Source organism: Populus nigra, chromosome 15 (genome assembly GCF_951802175.1).
Source record: "Populus nigra chromosome 15, ddPopNigr1.1, whole genome shotgun sequence".
Lineage (NCBI taxonomy): Eukaryota > Viridiplantae > Streptophyta > Magnoliopsida > Malpighiales > Salicaceae > Populus > Populus nigra.
The window spans coordinates 11,752,743-11,773,781 of record NC_084866.1 but is presented as its reverse complement, the minus strand read 5'-3'; the positions used below and the strand labels follow the sequence as shown (position 1 = coordinate 11,773,781).

Genomic DNA, 21,039 nt, shown 5'->3' with positions numbered 1-21,039 from the left:
TAAGGGAGATGGTGTTTGTTTTAGGAATGAAGGCCACGGTAGGAGGAGATGCAGATTGATGGAGCCAGTGGGATTTGTTTTGTTTACTTTGTATAAATGGCTGACGGTTATGAATAAAAATGGGTTTTGGGTTTTTTTGTGTTATTTTTTTATGCTTTAACTAATTCTCTCCTTTTTTTGTGTGTGAGATTCCCTTATTACTTATAAACAAAAAAAAACAATTATCTTTTTCCTCCCAATTTCTTCGTCCTAAAGCAAACTTGGTAACCAAGTAGCCCAAAATCACTTTGGTCCCTCATTTTTTTTGTTTTGCACTTTTGGTCTCCTTATCTAAATATTTTTAAAAAAAATATACAAAATCAACGTCAACTCGATGAGAAAAATAAATCAATGATTTTTAAATGAACGCGTTAAAAATTGAACGCGCCATAAGTAAATTTATTTGTGTTTTGTTTTTGGCATTTTTAGCGTCTTTTCAAATTAAAGAATTCAAAATTCAAAAATATATTTTTTGGAATTTTTGTTGTTTTTTTACTTTTTTTTAATTTTTGTTGTTTTTTAGAAAAAAAGGGTAAAAATCGAGTTATGAAAATAATAATGATTGTAGTGATAATATTTAGGATATTGATTGTAGTGATAGTAGTCAAAGGATGATAGTTGTCGTGGTAGTGAGGTATGGTGGTGATAGTGATGAAACAATAGTTGTTGTTATGGTGGTGATCGTGGTATTAAAGGATTTGTTAATGTATATGTCCTATAACCAATCAGTTTGTTACACGTGGATGACTTTATTCATTTAAATATATTTAATTTATTAATAAAAACTTATTTATTTTTAATATTCATCAAATACTTTATTAATGAATATGATATTTGATTAATAAATTTAGAGTAAAGATAAATTCCTCGGGATAAAAATATTTTGTAAAGAAAATTATAAAATTATTATAATTATATGATTCTTATTGTATCAAAGCATTGTTCTTAAATGTTCCTGATCAATACTCTATTAAGACTGGACATTATTAAGAGCGATACATATTATGTTCTTTTTTTTATGAAAGAAAGTAGTTTTTCTCATAAGCTAAGGTATGAGGGATACCTAGAACTAATATGTAGGTGCTTGTCGGTGACATGTACACTAAACTGGCTCGCATGAGAATTTCATATAGAGAGATCACTCGTGTTTATAGAAAGACTTACGTGATAGTTGTGTAAGTGATCTTTAAACTTGAGATCACTAAGTTATCTTATATAAAGAGTGTTGTGTTTTGATCTTGCTATACGTTGTCCTAATCAAAGGTAACAAATAGACAAATATTTGGTATAACATGAACTATATGAAGGTATTTAAATTATCAAGAGAGGATTTATCACCCTAGATGAATTGGAAAAAAATATTCCACATGTTCTCAAATAGTATTGATTGTAAATCATTGCACAAGGTGGAATGGAATTTGAAAAGAGTTTCAAATCTTATTCCAAAAATCTATGACTATGGTGTTGAGAACAAACATAATTTGACATAGTAGACACACTCCATGTTATATATATCTAAATTGAAATATTGTTATGAAATGATAATAATTACATTGAGAAACTAGTCATTAAAAGGATAAGTCAAACCACCTATGACTTTCCTAATATTTAGGGGATTATGACAGGTTGCTAAACATTGTACTTAATCTTAATATATAAGTCAATCAATTGTTGAATTGATAATAAATTAATTTATTTAATCCTATTTTATTTATGATTATGATTTATATTTGGATCAACTTATTAGGGAACCTAATACGTCACACATATAAGAACCATTGAATAGAAATTAAAATGTGATGATTAATCAAGTATGATTTGATTGTAAATAGATTTTATAAATTGAATACTATAATGTAATTAAAACAAGAGATTGCAATTCTAAACTATAATGTAATTTTCCCCTTAAATTATATCACATATATTATTTTAAATTAGCCTAAAATAATATATATGATATAATTTAAGGGGAAAATTGATATTTTTTTATTTAAATAATTTTTAGATTTCCCTATCAATAGAAAGTTATGTCTCTTATTTTTTAAGGGTGAGTAAAGTATAGTACGTAAGCACATAAAATACAAAAGTAAAGAGCTAGCACTCTAAGGTATAGAAATCTCTCTCTTCTAAAATGATTTTAAAAATTTCTTATTGGTAGTTTGTGTGAATTATCGTTAGAGACTAAACATTTGAATAACTTGTGGTTGGGGACAATCTAGCTTTGAAGCAATTATTCAAAGCCGAAAAGAATATTTGATATTCAGGTAATCTTTGTATAAACCATAAATACCCAAGGTTTTTCTAACGAGATCCTTAGGACTCTTGAAAAAAATTAAATTTACAGTTTCCGCCGCATATATGTGTTTTAGGAAACCCAACAAGATTATGATGAAATGATGATAAATGATCGTCATATTAGCAATAAGATGATGATTGTGGTGATAGTCGATGGTGTTGAGCACTGATAGCGGGGTGATAATGATTATGAGGTAGTTGTGACAGTGATGGTATTAGAGGTTATGTTGAGGTGATAATAGGTCAACAAAAATATGATGGTGATTGTGGTGTGGTAATGGTTGATGGTGGTGGGTGATGGTGGTGAGATAGAGGGATAACAATTTAACTCAGATTGATCCAATTTGATCTGAATCAAATGGTTGAGTTTTTTTTTTTGATATTTATAAATACTTTACTTGATCAATATTTGATAAGGTATGGATATTATTAAACCTACATGAAATCACATCTTAACCCACCCAATATATATAACATTTGTATTACATTTATATTTTTTTGAATCAATTTAATATATGCACACCCTAATATTCACATAACACACACATATGTAACTTTTTTATTTTATATCAAATAATAAATAATAGTAAAATAGTGAACATATGAATAAATGCTGAAAACTCAATAAATAAAATACGAATATCTAAATTTATTTTGGGATAAATAATAAATATAGTAAAAACCTGGTTCGCTTATACGCATTTCCATCCTTTAGTATCAATGAATAATTTAATATAATATAAATATTATTAATTAGAAAAAAAAATGGAATAATGTAGATTTTTTTTTCATTTCTTTCTTCAGTAAACGGTATATATGGTACTATTAATTAATAAATTCGCACATAAATTAGGGTGACGTATTAAGTAATTATTATAATTTTTTAGTTAATCTCTAACTCTATCTCTAGAGAAACCCTAATTTCTAGTGGTAACCGTTCCGACTCCGAATATATTAAGATAAGCCTTGTAAGTTAACCAAGTCTACGTTTTTTAACTTCGAACGACAACAGAAATCCGATGTCGGTTGTTAACTAGCTAGAGTTTCTCTCTTTAAATTTAATTGTTCTCTTCTTCTCCATCAACACAGTTTTTCTTGATCATGAATACTGATATGACTGAGGTGCAGAAGAAACAAAGGGTAAGTTTCTTTGGATTTTCATGTGGTAGCAGTGCATGAAAATTTAGGGCAAACTACTATAACATCTCATGTTCCTTCAAGTGCTTCTTAATTAACCTATAATCTTGCTATCATTTGTACTTGAAGTTAATTTGATTATTTTTCTTCCTTTTAATGTTGTGCGCAGGCTAGTTTGTATAGGAAAAGAGGCCGTTCAAACAAAGATCTGACGAATACAATTATGAACAGAAGAAAGCTTACAAAGAATAAGAGAATAGCCAACGAGAGAGACAATAGAATTGGTTTGGTCTTAAGCATCCACCATGCAGAGGGCATAGACAACCCTAGCAACTATCCTTCAGTATTCAACAGGAATTACTGTGTGTTGTTTTGGGTTTACCCTGATGATCAACTTGCAACAGAATTCGTCTCAGGGTCACCAGATCTTGCATGGAACCAGAAGTATCGTATCGAATTAGACGAGTCCAGGGATTGCAGGTTTTTGCATGTTGAGGTGCTTAGGTGTGGATCCTCGTCCGAGAGCAACCCAGGAACCTCTGATGGCATGAGATTGGTGGGTAGGGCTAAGATACCTCTACCAGATTTGTCAGGTAAAACAGAAGGCCGCTATGAACTTGTGAGGCTTGAAGAGGACGGGTATAAAGCTGAAGGACACATTACTTTGTCAATGAAATTGATCAAGATAGATCAAAGTTAGCTAGGGAAAATTACGTAATGGAGGTTTCTATGACGAATTTTTTTTCCAAGGATCTTTTTCATTATTACAAGACTAAATTTGATGAGTTGAATCAATTTTAGATCTAATTTCTAATATAGAATTATTTATAGTTTTGCAGCATGCATGGTATTTGTTAATTTATTTATTGTTACTTAATGCATGGATTTTGTTTTTTTCTCTTGTCTAATCAAAGACAAATATTCATGTTTAAGGAAGAAAAGTTATATAGTAATCTAACTATTATTTTTTTGGCAACCCTCTCAATAACTCAGATATCCATTCGAAGAACATGGAGAATAGTTGAAGTAAGTAACGAGCCCCTCAATCTTAGAAGACTCTCTATTTCAATTATTCATGAATAATACTGCATTCATAAAATTTTATATCTTATTAACGATCTATTCCTATATATATAAAAAAAAAAAAAAACCTTGATAAAGGAGTATACTTCCTTAATCAATTTTCAAAATTCTCAAGTAATAGAAAAATATAGAAATTCATAAATAAAATAATTGAGGTATTATGATTTTCGTGGGAAGTTATTGTGTGTAGGGAAATATTCATCATCTCTTTAAGGAACCATGTGAAAGATACTAAAAATCACAGGAATTGGAACTAATTGCATTGAAGTTTGACTTAAAATAAATCTCTGCCAACCTGTGGTCAACTCAATTTTGTTATCAATAGATATTGTTTTTATTTTTTTTAAAATAATATTCTTAATCAGACAGCATGTTCTGCGTCGACGAAGCAACCAAAATAATAACTCCTCTCTGCATTGTTTCCCTCATTGTTGCAGCCATTTGTCTTCTTAATTGACTGTGCTGCTGGAATAATCTTAGCAATCTCTCTTTCCAACAGAGATTGTGCGAACCATGTAATGGCACTGCTCTTTACCAAAAATAAGATTACTCCTTCACCCTCCACAGCGGTACAGGATAGGCCTGATCATCTTCCCGTCCAGCCTCAAGTTACGACATGTTTAAGGTTATATTAATGATAATAGTTTAAAGTATTTTTTATTTAGAAATATATAAAAAAAATTTATTTTTAAAAATTATTTTTGACATTAATAAATTAAAATAATTTAAAAACACATAAAAAAATTATTTTAAACAAAATAAATTAAAATTTGTAAAAATATGATTTACACGAATATATACCTTTTAAACACATCCTTATTACAGTAATAATATTGCATCTTTTAGGACTGCTCCCCATTTTTTTTCAAGTCATCACATGGTCTCGTGTAAGGAGTTTTTAACTGGGAGCAGGGCTGGTGATTTCCTTAACTAGCCTACTGATGTTTCCACTAATTGACACGGGCTGTGTATATATTCCTAGGAATTTAGATAAATACTATTGTTTGCTTGCTTGGTAAGTAGTTTTTTTTAGGAAAAAAAATGGTGAAAAGTAATTTAATTTTGAAAAGTAATTTCTGATGAAAAGTGAATTAATTTGTAATCCAGTCACAGGTATATCTAATTCAAGAAGAGTTGTCCGGATGATAATAGTGACTTGTGGGTTGATTTTTTAATATTTATCTTATTTATTATTTATTGAGTAAAAAATTTAGATATTCATATATTATTGGTTGGGCTATATTATTATTTATTAATTAATAAAAAATAAAATAATTAATATATATTTAAAGTATATAAATGTATTAATAATTAGGTGAAGAAAAGGACATCCACGTTGTCTTCAAGAACAAGTTCATCATCTCGTGCCAAACGGCGGCGCCATCGCCAAAGAAGTTTCTCTATGGAACATCATGTCAAGTGGGAATGGTCTGTCCGAAGGATTTCTTTTGATTTTTTTCGCATGTTGTTTTGGAAATATACTACGCTGAAAACACCAGTTATTTCCACACTTGTGACCTTGTAGATTATTCTTTTAGCCTTTAATGCAGACAATTCTCCAAATAGAATTAAGCGTATAATAATGGGTCCATAATATATAGGCAAGATTCCTTGGAGGTGTGCATAGCAGTGATTTGGTGTAGTATTTTGTATGGAGAACTCTTGAGAAAAGATCGTTCTTCTATACCAGCACATGCAACAAAACAATAAACGGGTGTCAAAGCTCTAGGAGCAAACGCAATGGTATGAAAATCAGCAAGATTCCTGGCCTCGAAATAAATTTACCAGATATAAAGGCTAACAGCTCTTGCAGTTAGGGGGGATGAAAAATAGGGGGAGAAGATCAACGTTATAATAATGTGATTCAAGGGAAAAGAATGGTTACAGATAACGATTATTATGTAATTCATGGGAAATGAATGGCGATCAATACAGCTACAACTACGTGAGATTTGTACATGGGCTTTTATCATGATTCTTCATCAAACCAGGTTCCGGAATCTCAGTTCTTTCCCACGATTCAAACTAATGGTAGCATCTGCTTGGACGCATTAGATTTATATTAAACAACGCAACAAATCTCCATTCACAAGTTGAGACAGATCAACTATCTAGCTTGATTTTTACCATCTTCTGATTATTAAACAACACAATTCACTATCTATCTTGACTGTAACCATCATCTTCAGAAATATTGAATAAGAACTTTGGAAGAGATGCTATTCGAGGGAGATGAAGTAGCAGGTCCCCAAACGAGTCTTTCCTTGACATTCCTGGTGCCGGCTTGCTGCCAGAAATATCCTTGCTACTGCTACCTTCAGAGCCTCTGATATCACCTCTAACTTTATTCTCATGAAATGATTCATTGGAGTGGTTTAGCAGAACGCCCTTCCCATTGTTAGACTCTTCAAAGAAACTTTCCCCGTTGCCCTGCAAGTTCTGGGTTGAAGCAGGGTCCTTCTGCAGAAGGCAACAGAGAGAGTTGACCCTTGCCATGATCCCTTTCTCATCAGAGGATGTTGTTTGTTGGGTGTCGCTAAGAAGGTACTGTGCGATGTCCTCTAGCATGTCCTGGCATTCTGACCCATCAGCAGAAAAGGGTTGATTTCCAGAGGTCATCTGTTCTGAAATACAGTTCCCAATGTGGTTCATAAGATCAGTCATCGACATAGAAGGGGGCAACCCTGGAACTTTAATCTGATCCCAGTTCCTTGGTGCTTTAGAATCAACAGCTTCACAAATCCCCCTCCCTTCAATTGCACGACTGTCCATCACTGGTACAAGATGATCAATCAGTGACAGTTTAGATTAGGGGGTAGATATGCACCCGTAATACTCGTAAGCTTTAGAAACAGATCCGAAAACATTCACAAGGCTTTGAACATCATTTTAAAGGAAAAGGAATAATGCTAGGATCCTAGCTGCTATAGAAACAAAAAACAAAAATTGATAGAAACCACGACACATAGGGATCGAAGGTGATGTGACTGGAGACAAAACATCGTGCACCAAGGTTTTTGACTCTTAAGAGGAGATAGTGCGAAAAACTCCAAACATATGAACTACATGACATCAAGCAAGAAGAGATTATGGAAAAAGTTCCAAACCTCTGAATCTTATGTGAAGTTCATTGCAGAATGCACTTTTGCAACACTAGCACTTGTATATTGCCAGAATTTTTAAAAGCGCTACGTTTAAAAAACTATCATAAATGACATCTTTCTTAAAACATAGTGAAAGCGAAGTCAAGACTTCATCATACCTGAGCTGGGAGAAGGAGCTTCTCGGGACATAGGGTCTGATGTCGAAGCAGTGGGATCCCCCTTCTCAATCTCTAAGGAAGATGATTGAGCTGCAGATGGTGATGCTAGATCCTGGAAGCCAGAAACAACAGATACCTTAGCCGACTCCACTTGATTAAAATCTTGACTTTTTGAATCATCCAGATCCTCAAAAACAGATGGTCTCTGTTCAAAATATGGTGAATCCAAAATTATCTCTGGCTGTTGACTTAAGAAGTTCAAACGCATGTCACACTGGATCAACTTTTCAAAATGTTTATTTAACAGCCCTTCTGGACATTGCAGAAAATGTTGCCTACAAAACCACATCAACAAAAATTTGAGTATCAATGCCTCGTGGATAAGAAAATTTCAAAATAAGTGCATCCTCCATGATTATATTATTTAAGAGTGATGTATTCAGAAGATTTGTACTCAATGTATGACATGTTAGCCTCAGTTTTCTGTTTGAATAACTACAAAAATGAAATATGAGGTGAAGAAAGAGAATAGATTAGTAACATTATTTTCTTCCAAATCAATTTACACAGTATGACTTTCTAAATGTGCAAAGCAGAAGATTGGGCATTTTCAAAATACCTAAAACAAAAGGTGGATAAAAATGGAACAAAGAAAATCCATCACATGCAGGACACACCTACCAATCAAAGAGTGAAAAACAGAGTAATATGGTGCAACTATCTTACTTGTGTATGCTAGCCTGTCCATCAGTAAAATCTGCCGTTGCCTGCCACAAGGTATGTTTTCGGGGCTGAGGATTAGTTTCCCTGAAGAAGAGGGGCTGTCTGGCAAGCTGCATCATACACAAAAAAAAAAAAAAAGTCCAGATTAGTACAGCCCTAGCCATAAAAACACCCATCGTTAAAAAAACAAACGAAAAGGTGAATACATTACCACAACATTCAATGTCGCAGGTTCATTGTCAGGACAGTTTGCCTTGAGAGCCATAATATCAGACCACTGTATTTCAATCTTACTCTTAAGACCACCTTCAAGAACTTCCCAAACCAGCTTATGCTTTGCAAAGTAACACTTGGCCACCAAATCACCTTCATATCTCGATTTATACTGCCAAATTCAAATTAAAAAAATAAATCCTCAGCAACCTCTATACAATTAATTCACCACCAAAACAACACATACCAACAACAGAAAACCATTCATTACCTCCCAGCTCCCAATCCTCAAAATGGAGGCAGGGAAATTTGAAGCCTTAAGCTTGTCCATGGAGCCAGAAGCAGGTGCACTCTTACTCTCCTTCTTAACACCTAGATTCTGCTTCTCCGTCTCTTGAGTTCCGAGCGCGGAAGCATTATTCCCTTGAGTAAGCCTCATTTGAATCAAATCCAACAAAGATGGGCTCTTCCTCAACTGCAATCCAAGCGGACTAGGCTCGTCTAACGGATTATATTCCGCAGCAGAAACCGGTACTGCATTAGCACCCGCACCCCACTGATCATCAAATTACAAACTAAACGCAATTAATAGCAATACAATCTCTATAACCATGCAAAATTAACCCTAATTAAAACCCAAAAAAAAAGAAAACCTCTAATTTCCTGAAGTCTTTATATGTTGACCCCAAAAATTAAAAAATTCCAGTTTCCCTGGTTTTCTTGATTTTCTCAGAAATCAAAAACGAAAAAATAAAATGTTCAAAAAAAATCTAAAAATTACCTGCTGAATGGTTTGTGAAGCTTTGGATCGCTTGTGAAGAGGTCCATATTTTTCCTCTAATGGATCCTCTACGATCTCTAGCTTCACTGCTGCTCTTTTGCCCCGCGACGACGACGACGACGAACTCGACGTCGTTTCACGTTGTCCCTTCAAGTCCCCTGAATTCATCAACCACAAATCTTCCCCGGAGATTTCAAAGAAAAATAAAAATGATTTATTTTCTTCTCTCTCTCTTTTTTTTTTTTTTTTTGTTGAAGATTCACACGCAGGAAATATCGGAAAGATGATTTATAAGTGAAAACCCTAGGCCTAGAGAGAGACTTTAACGGTGTTTTTTTTTACGGCTAGCACCTGTGAGAACCCGTGTGTCACCTGCTTGTCTAGTGAAATTACGGGAGTGGGCTTGGGCTAGGAGAGCGAGAGGAGTTTGAAAGTGGAGGGTGGTTTGGGATTTTAATATGGATTTAATACGCGCGTTGTAGCCGACACGTATGAGTAATTGGATAAATTGTGGGGCCTGGTGATTCCTTAAAATGACGGCGGTTGTTGGTTTGGTCGGAAACGTGTCAATTGATCTGTAGGTTGCTTCTGAAGAATGTGCTCCTGGAGTTTACACGTAGACTGGTGTGATGATGACAGGGGAGAAGTTAGGGTATGGAAGGCTGTATAAGGTAGCCAGCTACATCTGCTCTTTCTAATTATTGTTAAGAGTGTTTAAATTAGTTGATTAAGGCTTGGAGTGTCAAAATTAGCAACCCCAAGATAATGGGATTAAGTGTCAGAATCTATAGGAAGAGCTTGACAGCAAAGATTGAGTTTTAATGCTCTAATTTAGTAATAATATAAATATATTTAGTACCTTGCAAAGAATATTCTTTATTTATCAACCTAATACTTGATATAAATAAAAAATCAGATTGAAGTTATTAATTCTAGTTGACTCAATACTTATTTTTTTAAATAAAGTTTTAAATTTGAGTTTTGTGAATAGAGTATATCAATATCAGAAAACTTTTATTTTTTAATAATCTGACTCGACTCAATCAGATTAGTCAACATTCAATAGTTTTTTAAAAATTGAGATTTAGATTAAAAAAAATAATTTTGCAAAGAACTTCAAGTCTCTCATGTGGTGATTAAGAAATTTTAGGAGGGTTTAGTTGGAAAAAAAATTATTAATTATTTTCAACACATTAATTAAACCTATAAAAAATAAAAAAAATGTTGATTGATGTATAACCTAGTGGAAATTATGATGATTGAGGGCGATTAGGTTCGCAAAACTAATAATATTTAATTTGTAGTGCGGCATAACAATTATATGTTTAAAATAATGCAATAATCTCAAGTCAAGATCCCTAGAACACAGAAAGCAGGAGGGCTACCTAGATGGAGATGCTTTTCTGATACCAATGGAGAATTTGTTTTTCCCTAATCCTGTAAGTGGATAAGGTTCTGTTTGGAGAATGGAAAAAGTGGAGAAGAGCAGGCAAGTGAATGATAATCGCTTGCATGCATGCATGGGAATGGAAATGGGATGGCCGTGTCCAATTATACTACACAAGTGCGTGCGTGCGTGCGTGCGTGCGAGCGAGCGAGAGAGCATCACCGAGTCATTTGCCTGCCGAAAACGACTTGGAAGGTCATGAGATGGAATCCAAACCTCCTCAGTTGCCTAGAAAGTACTCTCTCTCACACTTGTACTACCAGTTGTAAGATTCAATCATATCTCTCATTCTTGCCTAGGCTCCACCACGACTCTTTGGGTTTTTGAGGTGTTGAATTGTCCAATTTCGATTTTTCTTTATCAATATATATATAAAAAAATCTAAAGGGAAAGGGAAAATTATTGTACATGGAAACTCGAATTACTATTTTCATCATATTTGTGTAATTAGTATTTTTCCCTTCCCAAAAAATCAATGTCATTGGTATTAAAGGTACTTTGATCCTTTTTACAAGGTTTATTGATCATTACTTGAGTTGTTTTTTTACTATTTTAAGCATAATAAATTACTCATTTATCTTTTCCACTCTATCACCCTTAAAATAAAATAAAAATATCTTGCATACAAGGGCTTTTTAGTCTTTTTGCTATTTATAAAGTTTATTATGGACAATTTAGTCTTTTAATGAATACAAATTAATATTTTAATAAAAAATAGTTGTTGGTGTGTGCGCCTTCAGCCAAATAAAAACTCCCTCCCATCAGGTCGTTGAAATCTTCATGGCAACCTCCTCTAGTTGGGGAAGTGCCCTTGTTATGCAGATTTTATTTGTCTTCAATTTTATCCTTCAATCTAAATTTATTATATATTATTTTTTTCAATTTGGTTTTTATTCTTTTTTATTTTTTATTTTTTATTTTTTTTTATCTCTTATAAAAATTTTATTTATTTTCAATTTCATCATTCAATCTTAATTTATAATCTGTTATTTTTTCAATTTGATCTTTATTCTTTTGATTTTTTTATCCTTTTGGTAAATTGATTTTTCTTTTCAATTTCACCTTTCAATAAAAAAATTATAGATATCCTCCAATTTATTTTTTATTTTGATTTTGATTTTCATTTTTTTAATTACTATTTTTTTTATTTCATCTTTCAATATTTAATTGATTAGGGATTGGATTTCATCGTTTTCTCTAGATATGGTGCTTCCAGTCTAATAACCCAGGTCTTAAGGTTTGAAAAGTTGTTGCGAGTTGATATTTTTAAAAAACAAAATGAGCTTTTTTTTTCTAATTTCATCATTAACATTGTTTTTTTTTTAAAAAAAAAAGCTTTTGTGATTTCCTTTGTTTTCTTTTCTATCGAGTTATCTCAATTTTATTACCTGAGTCGCGGGTTTAGTGGGTTAACTCAGGTTGACTTGCCCTTTATTATGCAAATTATCGATTTGTTATGCTAACTCAGTTTGACTCAAACTGGTTTTTTTTCCCAATTTCTTCCATTCATATTTAATTGGCTAATTCGCGATGTATTTCTACTTTTTTTGTTGGATTATTTTTTTCAAATTTGATTTTTTAAAAAATAATTATGATCTCATAATCTAGATCACGGATGTAGCCAGTTAACTTAAGTTGGCTTGAGCCTCTTTATCATGTCACCATGTCAAAAAAAAAAAATGTCCTTTTACATTTTTTTGTTCCTTTATTTTTTTTTCAGCTTGATCTTTTAGATTTTTAAAATGATTTTTTTCCTCTAATTAGTTAAAAAAAATTGAAAATATAAAAAAATATAAACCCATTAGGTTCCATGACTCAAATCATAGACTCGACAAACTAGGCTACAAAACTTGGGTTGATAAAGTATATTATCGTCTCAATTTTTCTTATAAAAAATATGTGATACTGAAAATTTGTTAAGCATTTGGTTTATTTTGAATTAATCTTCATCATGTATTTTGTTTTGGTTTTTGTTGAATTATTTGGTTTTAATTTACTTTTATATAGTTTATTTATCATTTTGATTTTTAAAAAAATCCAAACCATATTATTATTGGTCTGCCTGTTAGGTTTAACAACACTACAGAAAAACACTCTCCCAAACTTAATATTTTATTTATAATTTTAAAAAATAATTTACCCGCAGCAAAAAAACGACTCAACAAGCAGTGATTCTTGAAAAGAGAACTTATCATGGTTAATAAAAAGTCTATAGCGAAAAAAATAGATTAAAAAAAGTCTTACCGTGTCAAATTTTATGTCAAAGGATTCATTTGTCGCGAAACTATTTGGGTCCCTAAAAGAAATGTTTTTCAATTGGGTCCCTTATCTATTGAGCATTACGCAATTATTCCTCACCTCACAGTTTTTCCCCTAGAAATCATAAAAGATGTGGACTTGTGTTGCATTAAAGAGATGCCGTTGAAGCCATTATTCGAATGACAAGGGCTATTTTGGATAGTGCGTGATAGGTGGGAAATTGGGAATCCAATTGGATTCTTGTTTCTCGGGGACAGAATTGAGAATGAAGTGATAGCCAGAGGACTAAAAATGCCATTTTTCCAATAATATATTTACAATAGAACAAGCTTCATCGGTCAAAAACATTTTCCCAGGAGATGAATTTGGTGTTGCAGTATAAGGGCCGAGAAGAATTCAACAGCTAGTTTTTCTCAAAAATAAAAATAAAAAATCAACAACTTGATGCTTTGTACGAAAATTCCATCGACAATAAATAAAAGGCTGAATCCGGCAGCCCACGATGCAGCTGCAATTCCATTGATCAAGTCATAATTGATGGTTTTTGATTGAGATCGAGACCTAGAAAAGTAAAAGCTCGAGCATCGAATCCTCCACCCTCGAATAAAAAAGGGAATCTTCTTATTTTTTTTATTTATAAAATAGATTTGAAAGTGTGATAATAGTTGTAGTTTAAAATGTTTTTTTATTTAAAAATAAATTAAAAAATATATATATTTTTTATTTTTTTAAAATTATTTTTAATATAAGTGCGTTAAAATGATCTAAAAACATTAAAAAATATATATTTTTTAAAAACACGGTATTAACCGCAATCTGAAAAATAAAAACCCTATTAATTTCACTAGTTTGTTTCCAATACATGCATTTATTTATTTGGTGATTTAGTCCCACCAGTAGATTGCATTGGTTTCCATTACGTCATTATTTTTTCTATCAATCTCTTGCACACAATGAAAGATTCTTCTCGTAACACAAGACTTCCAGGTTTACAGAGTTCAGAAATGGGAATTTATTTACATAGCTCGAAATTCAATTCTTTCCAAATAAAAAAGAACAGTTAAATCAAGAATCATAATTAAAAAAGATATTGAATTAGTAAAATCTAATTGACTTGACTAGGTTTTTATTGGTCTAATTAAGTTGGCTAAATTCTATCCAAACTTGATTGGTCCACTCTGAAGAATTTATTTAAAAAAATATAGCATTGTTTTATTGAAAATAATTTATATAAATTGACTCGATAACTCAATAAACTAGATTCTTTTTCAAAAAGCCAGGGAACCCATGTTTTTTTCCAAAACAAATGAAAATCCCATAGGAAGTGGAAAAAAAGAGAGCAAGAAAACCAATTATTAACGGAAAAACAAGAAAAATACACAAATACCCCTACATACTAGTGTTTTTTTTGGATGATAGGGGTAATTTCAATAATTTACTATACAATTAAACTTAAAAAGATAAAAATACGAGTGAAAGATACATGCCACCTTGCTTTTAAGAGTAAAACAATTATTATATTGTGCAAAAACATTTAGACCCTAATTAATTCAGCAATGCTTGGTAAACTCTAAAAAAGATTTAAAAAAAAAACCCAGAAAACAACCCTCGTCAGTTTAATTAAGAAAGATAAAGAAGTCAAAACACTGTTTCAATCCAAAAATTTTAAATCTATATTAAGTATCATTTTTTTTGTTTGCATTTTATATATACACGAACACTTTTAAGTTTCAAGGCTAAAGATGTATGATTTCATTTAGGTGTGTAATTTCCGTGATTTCAAGGCTAATTAGATGCGTGCATTCAACTTCTCTGCTGACATTTTTGTTGGTGTCATAGGCTCATGGCCAGGGATCAGGCCACCTATGCATGGCGAGAAAAAGGAAGCCCAAACGTTGGCTCCCATGGTTCTTTAGTTCTACTGACGATCATTCTACCTGGCAAAAAGCTCAGGATCCTCAAGCTCCACCTGTGAACCGCTCCAATGTCTGGAGCCACTTTATCCTAAGGAAGAACAGTGTAATCTTCTGCATTGATACAGAATTCTGTTTAAAGAAATAGGCATGTAAAGCTAATTTCAATTACAATGCCTTAACTGAATTAACTGGATTGGGTGAACATGGGAATCAAGAGTACTTGTCTGCTGCATAAATGCAAGGAAACCAAAACCGAACCGCTGGGGAATTTCCCATAGAACATGGAGATCATCACTTATGTTGCTTTTCTGTTTACTTTAAGATACGGCAAGGCGCCAATCACATTGTCATAGTCACTCCTACTAACAGGGTGCTGCACATAAATACACTAATATGAGTGAAAGGATTTTATATTGAAGCCCAAACAGCAATCCAGAAACAAGTACATAAATAAACCTCGACTCATTGAACTATGATAATATGTTATATGTGCCAAAGCATCATAGACTCTGTGAAATTGAATCAATGTTCATGCTAGCAACTAAAAGCAAGTCTTTTCTGTTTCCTAGAAACACCCAGCTGACTAATATCCTGGCATGTCTTAGGTAAGCTTACTGTAAAATTCTGATAATGGCTATATTTTAGGCATTTTATTTAACTATTTTAGTAAATATAATGATGTCTCCATGAAAAACCACCTCACACATTCAAGAACTGCAGTAAGCAATTACACATAAAGCAGACATGCCTGCACTCAGAAACACACAAATCCCTCACTTATTGCTAGCAGTACTATACTATTATTGTTGAAAAGCTTTAGAAAAAGAAAGAAAGAAAAAGGATCGTGGCTTTTTGAGTCTTGACAAAGAATCCAAGCATGAAAGTTCTCCCTTAATGGTAAGTATGATGCCCCAACTCCTCAAATACTATTTTGAAGGTTTCTTTTTAAGAGGATTAGAAGAGTAGAAACCGCATGATTCAACAGTAATAAAATAGCATTAGTAAGGGAAATGCTACAGCACTAGAGGGAAGGCTTAAATGGATCACTCAGGAGTATTAAGCTGCAAATTAGGATTTATATGCCCTTTGATTGAATTAATGCCTAAATATAGGACCTTGCTCTCTAATTTGCAGGAGCATGCAAAGAAGGATGTTAACAAGGAATAAACTTCCTGAATCCCACAGAAGGACAGCAAAAAACCATAGAGAATTGGCATGCAGCTCAGCAAAACCCCTTTTATATCTGCTCTCCATTCTCACATAGCCTCCTTGATTGATCCTTTTTAACTCACTACCCATTTCAATTCTCTAGAATCTAACTACATGGAACTCCTTTAAAAACCATAAAAATGTATCTCTTGTAAAAACCAGATACATAAGGAGAATATCTTCAAGACCAAATACTTAAGACATACCAACTCTCAAAGTGGTCACCCATCTATCATTCACTGAAGTTATTGATGCTTTCTATGCAAAAAGAAAAGGTGGGGAACACCAATGAAATTCCATGCCAGAGGTAACAAGAGACTGGAAGTGAAAACTAGATTATGGTTAAATAGTTACAGTATTCTTCACAATACCCTATCTGGCAGCTAGACCAAGACGACAATTTCTATGTGGAGCCTGAATCCTCCTTACTTGAAACTCAAACCTTCAAGCGGGGCCACAAATAATGCCTTCTAAAACCACCATCTTCTCATAAGCTTTATACCCTCATAAGAACTTGAAAGGGGCTAAGGGAGAGTAGATTCAGAACATCAAAAAAATCAGGATAATATATTTCTCCAATTTCTTTAAGACCTGGACTTCCAGGAAAGAAGAGCCTTGTCCTAAGGTACATAATAAGACACCAAAACTTATTATCTAACAACAAGCAAATCAAGAAGGAAGGACGTCCTCAAGATACCCTCAGATGTAGCATTCTAAATCATGGTTTCTTCCCCAGTACACTTCTGTAACCTAAAGAACTTAATAAATCCATATTCATTTTCTCCAGATTTGTTTGGTCTATGTAACGAGCCTTTAGCTCACATTTTCAGTCTCCCACCAATCATGTTTAAATTAACAAAAAAAACCTGCAGCAGTTTACTCTCCAAAATTTTTTGGAAAGAAGAATCCCTAATAGCATTCTGAAATGAGATAATTCAAAGTTTTTTTGAAAACTTGTTCGTTCTTCTTACAAGCCCCCTGCCTTCCCTCCAAGTTTCCTTCTTGACACACAAGAGATCCAATGTTATAACAAATTTGACACCATACCAACTTCTGATATAAACATATGCATTTAATCTTCATCTTCATAATGATGACTTTGACATGAAAGATCGTTTTTTTTATTAATGTATCCAGATAACCAGCCAAAATTCTCTCATTTAACTGTATTTTGTAACAATAAGTCATTTTTGATAGCTGAAGGACTTTCTAACAAAAAATTGAGCAGCATGTCCATAATTCCCATCACTTAACTAAAACAAGAAAATTATGGATAAAATGTAAACACAGTAATAAAAAACCCAAATTGACATTTAGAAAGAAAACTAATTTCAGGTGGAACACGATCCTATACGAAGCCAATGACAAAAACCTATAGGCTAAAACAATTTGAAAGAAAGAGAAAGAAAACAAGAATTCTCTCTCACGCAAAAAATAAAGTAAAAAATAAACACTAATGCATTGCAAGAACGAAAGCTAAATTGAACTAGATTAATTATACTTTATCTATTTACACTAGCTAGCGAGGTAAAGCATGAAATAGAATGTTGAAAGAGACAAACCATTTTAGAGAGTCTTAATTTCCTCTTAGTATTCTTCTTTGCTAGTAAATGCTGCTTCCCAGCTCTCCTCCTTACTATTTTCCCTTTACCAGTCACTCTGAATCTCTTTGCCGATGCCTATGAACAACAAAAACCACACAAAGTTCAAGACTTTCAAATAAGAAAATCAATTTAGCTAATCATTGCTAGACTTGAAGCATTCCAATTCTTTTCTTTTGGGCCACAAAGTTCGAAAATTTGACTTAAAAAGCAACAGACTTTGAACAACAAAGAATTAAAACCACAATTCCAATCCACAGACAGATGAGGAGCGACTGACCTTGTGGGTTTTCATTTTATAGCCTTTAGCAGCGAAAACGGTGAGAGACTGGAACCTTTGAGTGAGTGAGGTGATAGAACATGGCTTTAGAGGAGACAGTGAGCCAGACCCAGAAATGTTACGACACGAACTGAGTCTCAACGAGCTGTTAACCTTGATGAGGGGAGCGAGTTGAGCGGACCCATAAGAGACTCGGGTTGGGAAAGAGTGTAAAGGGCATGACTTCAAATTGAAAGACAGCACCGTTAAGGAAGCCATTGTTGTTGTTGTTTCTTTGTTTCTGCTAACGTTTTGAAGGAAGAATACGAAGGAGGAAAGCGTGACGTGATATTGTGTGGATAACAGAAGGACTGAATCGGAGTCCTCAATCTTTTGTTCTATTTACTGCTGAGGACAGTGCCTCAACATGGACTTTGATAGACTTGCATTTGCATACCCATTTTTCTTCACGATTTTTATTTTTATTTTTTAAAAAAGGGCAGAAATAATATAGAAGTATCGATGGTGATTATGATTTACTTAGAGGGAAATTATTTTAATAAATTAAAAGGTAAATTTTTTATTTGATTTGCAAGTACTATTCAAAATGGTGAGAGCACACAAATATAACAATAAATAAAATAAATAATCACGATTATTAACATATTATAATTTTTATGTTTGAAATAAAATAATTGAATTCAATTATAGTATTTAAAATTAATGTTAAAATTAATTGGATTAAAAATATTGACTATTTCACCCTTAAATCATTTTTATTGTTACAAAAAACCTCTTTTTTTTTGTTAGAAGGACTTTTATATTTATCATTTTTAACTATTATCCTTGTCGATGATGTTTCAAAATTCAAAATATACAAATAAGAGATTATTTAGTATTTAAGATAGTGGTTAATCAATATATTCAAGTGCTTAGATTTTTTCTTTTTAATTTAAGAAGCTTTAGATTTATAATATAAGTTTGAATACTTACAAAAACAGTCACAATCAAGGAACATAAGGACTCTCCAATGATAAAGTTAGTATATTTATGGGAAAAATATTGAATGATTTATGACAATAAATGACTTAAAAGAGTTTTAAATTCAAGGAACAAAAATATTTGTTCTTGAGTTTTAAGTTGGTTAATGCTCTAAAATCTATATATCTTTATCTTAAGAAATGAAAAGTTCTAACTTTTTACCTAAATGGTTCAAGGGGTATTTATACCCTCTGAACCTTGTTGTTTTTAGAAAAAAAAAGACTACAAAGTCTTCTGCATTCAGCGACATTAATAGAAGACAAATATTTTTATATGCTTTTGTTTATATCGATTTAGGCTTGATTATTTTTGTGTGATTATCTTTAATTAGAAGCAACATCATCCATAGTTAGGCTAAATAGAATATATTATCACTCTAAAACATTCTATCAAGGTAAGTTATATTGTTGATTGTTGTCTTTTATTGATAAAAGTTTATTGTATCTTTTGTCTATTTACCAGATAACAACGAGTTAACTTTAGTGGGTTAAACCCTAGGATGAAAGTTGAACCTAGCAATTCTATGATCTGATATTTTTACTATTTTTAGTTACCATCTTTGAATAATACTGGAGAATAGATAATTTTTTATTCACTCTTGATCACAACATATGATTACTTGTCGATCAAGATATGTTAGTAAGTGACCAAAGTCACTCTTAATCATAACTTGTGACTTTTTATTGATGAAGTCATGTTAGTAAATTGAACAATTTGATCACTCATGTTTATAATCTATGACTTATTATCGATCAAGTCATGTTAGTGAGTTGAAGCATCAGACTTATAATGGGTTTATTAATTTTTTTTAAAAAAATAAAAGCATGTTCTCTTAACCAGTCGAGACAAGTATTAGACCCTTATAAATGATGAAAATAAGCTTTACCTTAACAGAAATGATAAAAATAAACTTTGTATCAACATGAATGTCAAAATTGGGTTTTAACCATTTTATTCAAAACTCTTATTTTCAACATTATTTATTTAAAAGAAATGATTTTTGATTTTTTGGTATGTAGCCTTAGAGACCATTTTGTTTGGGTTAAGTTTTTAATAGGCCTAGTAAACTTGTTATCTAGCCCAAAAATACATGCAATAAAAATACATATTTTTTTTTATAGAAATGCCAAAAACACAAATGATATTATTTTTTGCTAAACATAGTATTTAACAAAAAATTAAATTATTCAAAAGATATATTTTTTATGATTTTTTTTTTTAAGAAAAGCTTGGTCATGATGCAAATTTTCTAAAAAAATAAATTTTTATGGTACTTTTTATTTGTTTTTTATGTTATTTGTTCTAACACGTGCTAAATTCCAACTCTCACATACATTACCTTGTAATAATTACTCACAAACTCTACAATCACATTGTCACATGTAATCATAACACATCAAGTCATTCAAGATTTGTAGGAGACCTTCCAAAAGAGGTTGGACAAGATTTGGACTGCTGGAATACATTGGATGTGAGGGAACAGTAGCTGCCATTTTGAAGGTTGGAATATGGTAGATTTGAAACTTCTCTGTCTCTTTTTCAATTCTTTATTGATGGTGCAGTAAACAGACACCTATTGTTGAAGTTTTAATCTTTTTCCAATTTTTCAGTTCAAGTTTGCTCTTTCTTTCACTGCTGGGTGTTATTGCCGGTGGTGATGGGTAAACCTCCTACTAGGTCTTAAACTGTTACATTCTCCACTGGTAGAGCAGTAAACAGACCCTTATAGAGGGAGTTTGATGTTTGCATTTTTTTTTTATATAGCTGGTTGCTA

The 21,039-nt window shown here is 32.2% G+C and overlaps 3 protein-coding genes across 3 annotated transcripts; 1 reads left to right on the top strand and 2 right to left on the bottom strand.

The window, feature by feature from the left end:
* Positions 1–3,447: 3,447 nt before the first annotated feature.
* LOC133674720 (uncharacterized) lies at positions 3,448–4,171 on the top strand. The gene is made up of 2 exons (XM_062095929.1): positions 3,448–3,474; positions 3,641–4,171. The coding sequence occupies exons 1-2, from the start codon at positions 3,448–3,450 to the stop codon at positions 4,169–4,171; spliced, it is 558 nt and encodes a 185-aa protein (XP_061951913.1).
* A 2,221-nt stretch (positions 4,172–6,392) lies between these two features.
* On the bottom strand, positions 6,393–9,871 carry LOC133674602 (uncharacterized). The gene is made up of 6 exons (XM_062095806.1): positions 9,534–9,871; positions 9,024–9,308; positions 8,751–8,924; positions 8,543–8,649; positions 7,817–8,151; positions 6,393–7,328 (listed from the first exon to the last, which is right to left on the bottom strand). The coding sequence occupies exons 1-6, from the start codon at positions 9,699–9,701 to the stop codon at positions 6,712–6,714; spliced, it is 1,686 nt and encodes a 561-aa protein (XP_061951790.1). The 5' UTR covers positions 9,702–9,871; the 3' UTR covers positions 6,393–6,711.
* A 5,366-nt stretch (positions 9,872–15,237) lies between these two features.
* LOC133674037 (large ribosomal subunit protein bL35c) lies at positions 15,238–18,624 on the bottom strand. The gene is made up of 3 exons (XM_062094990.1): positions 18,246–18,624; positions 17,927–18,043; positions 15,238–15,528 (listed from the first exon to the last, which is right to left on the bottom strand). The coding sequence occupies exons 1-3, from the start codon at positions 18,501–18,503 to the stop codon at positions 15,451–15,453; spliced, it is 453 nt and encodes a 150-aa protein (XP_061950974.1). The 5' UTR covers positions 18,504–18,624; the 3' UTR covers positions 15,238–15,450.
* Between the last annotated feature and the right edge of the window lie 2,415 nt (positions 18,625–21,039).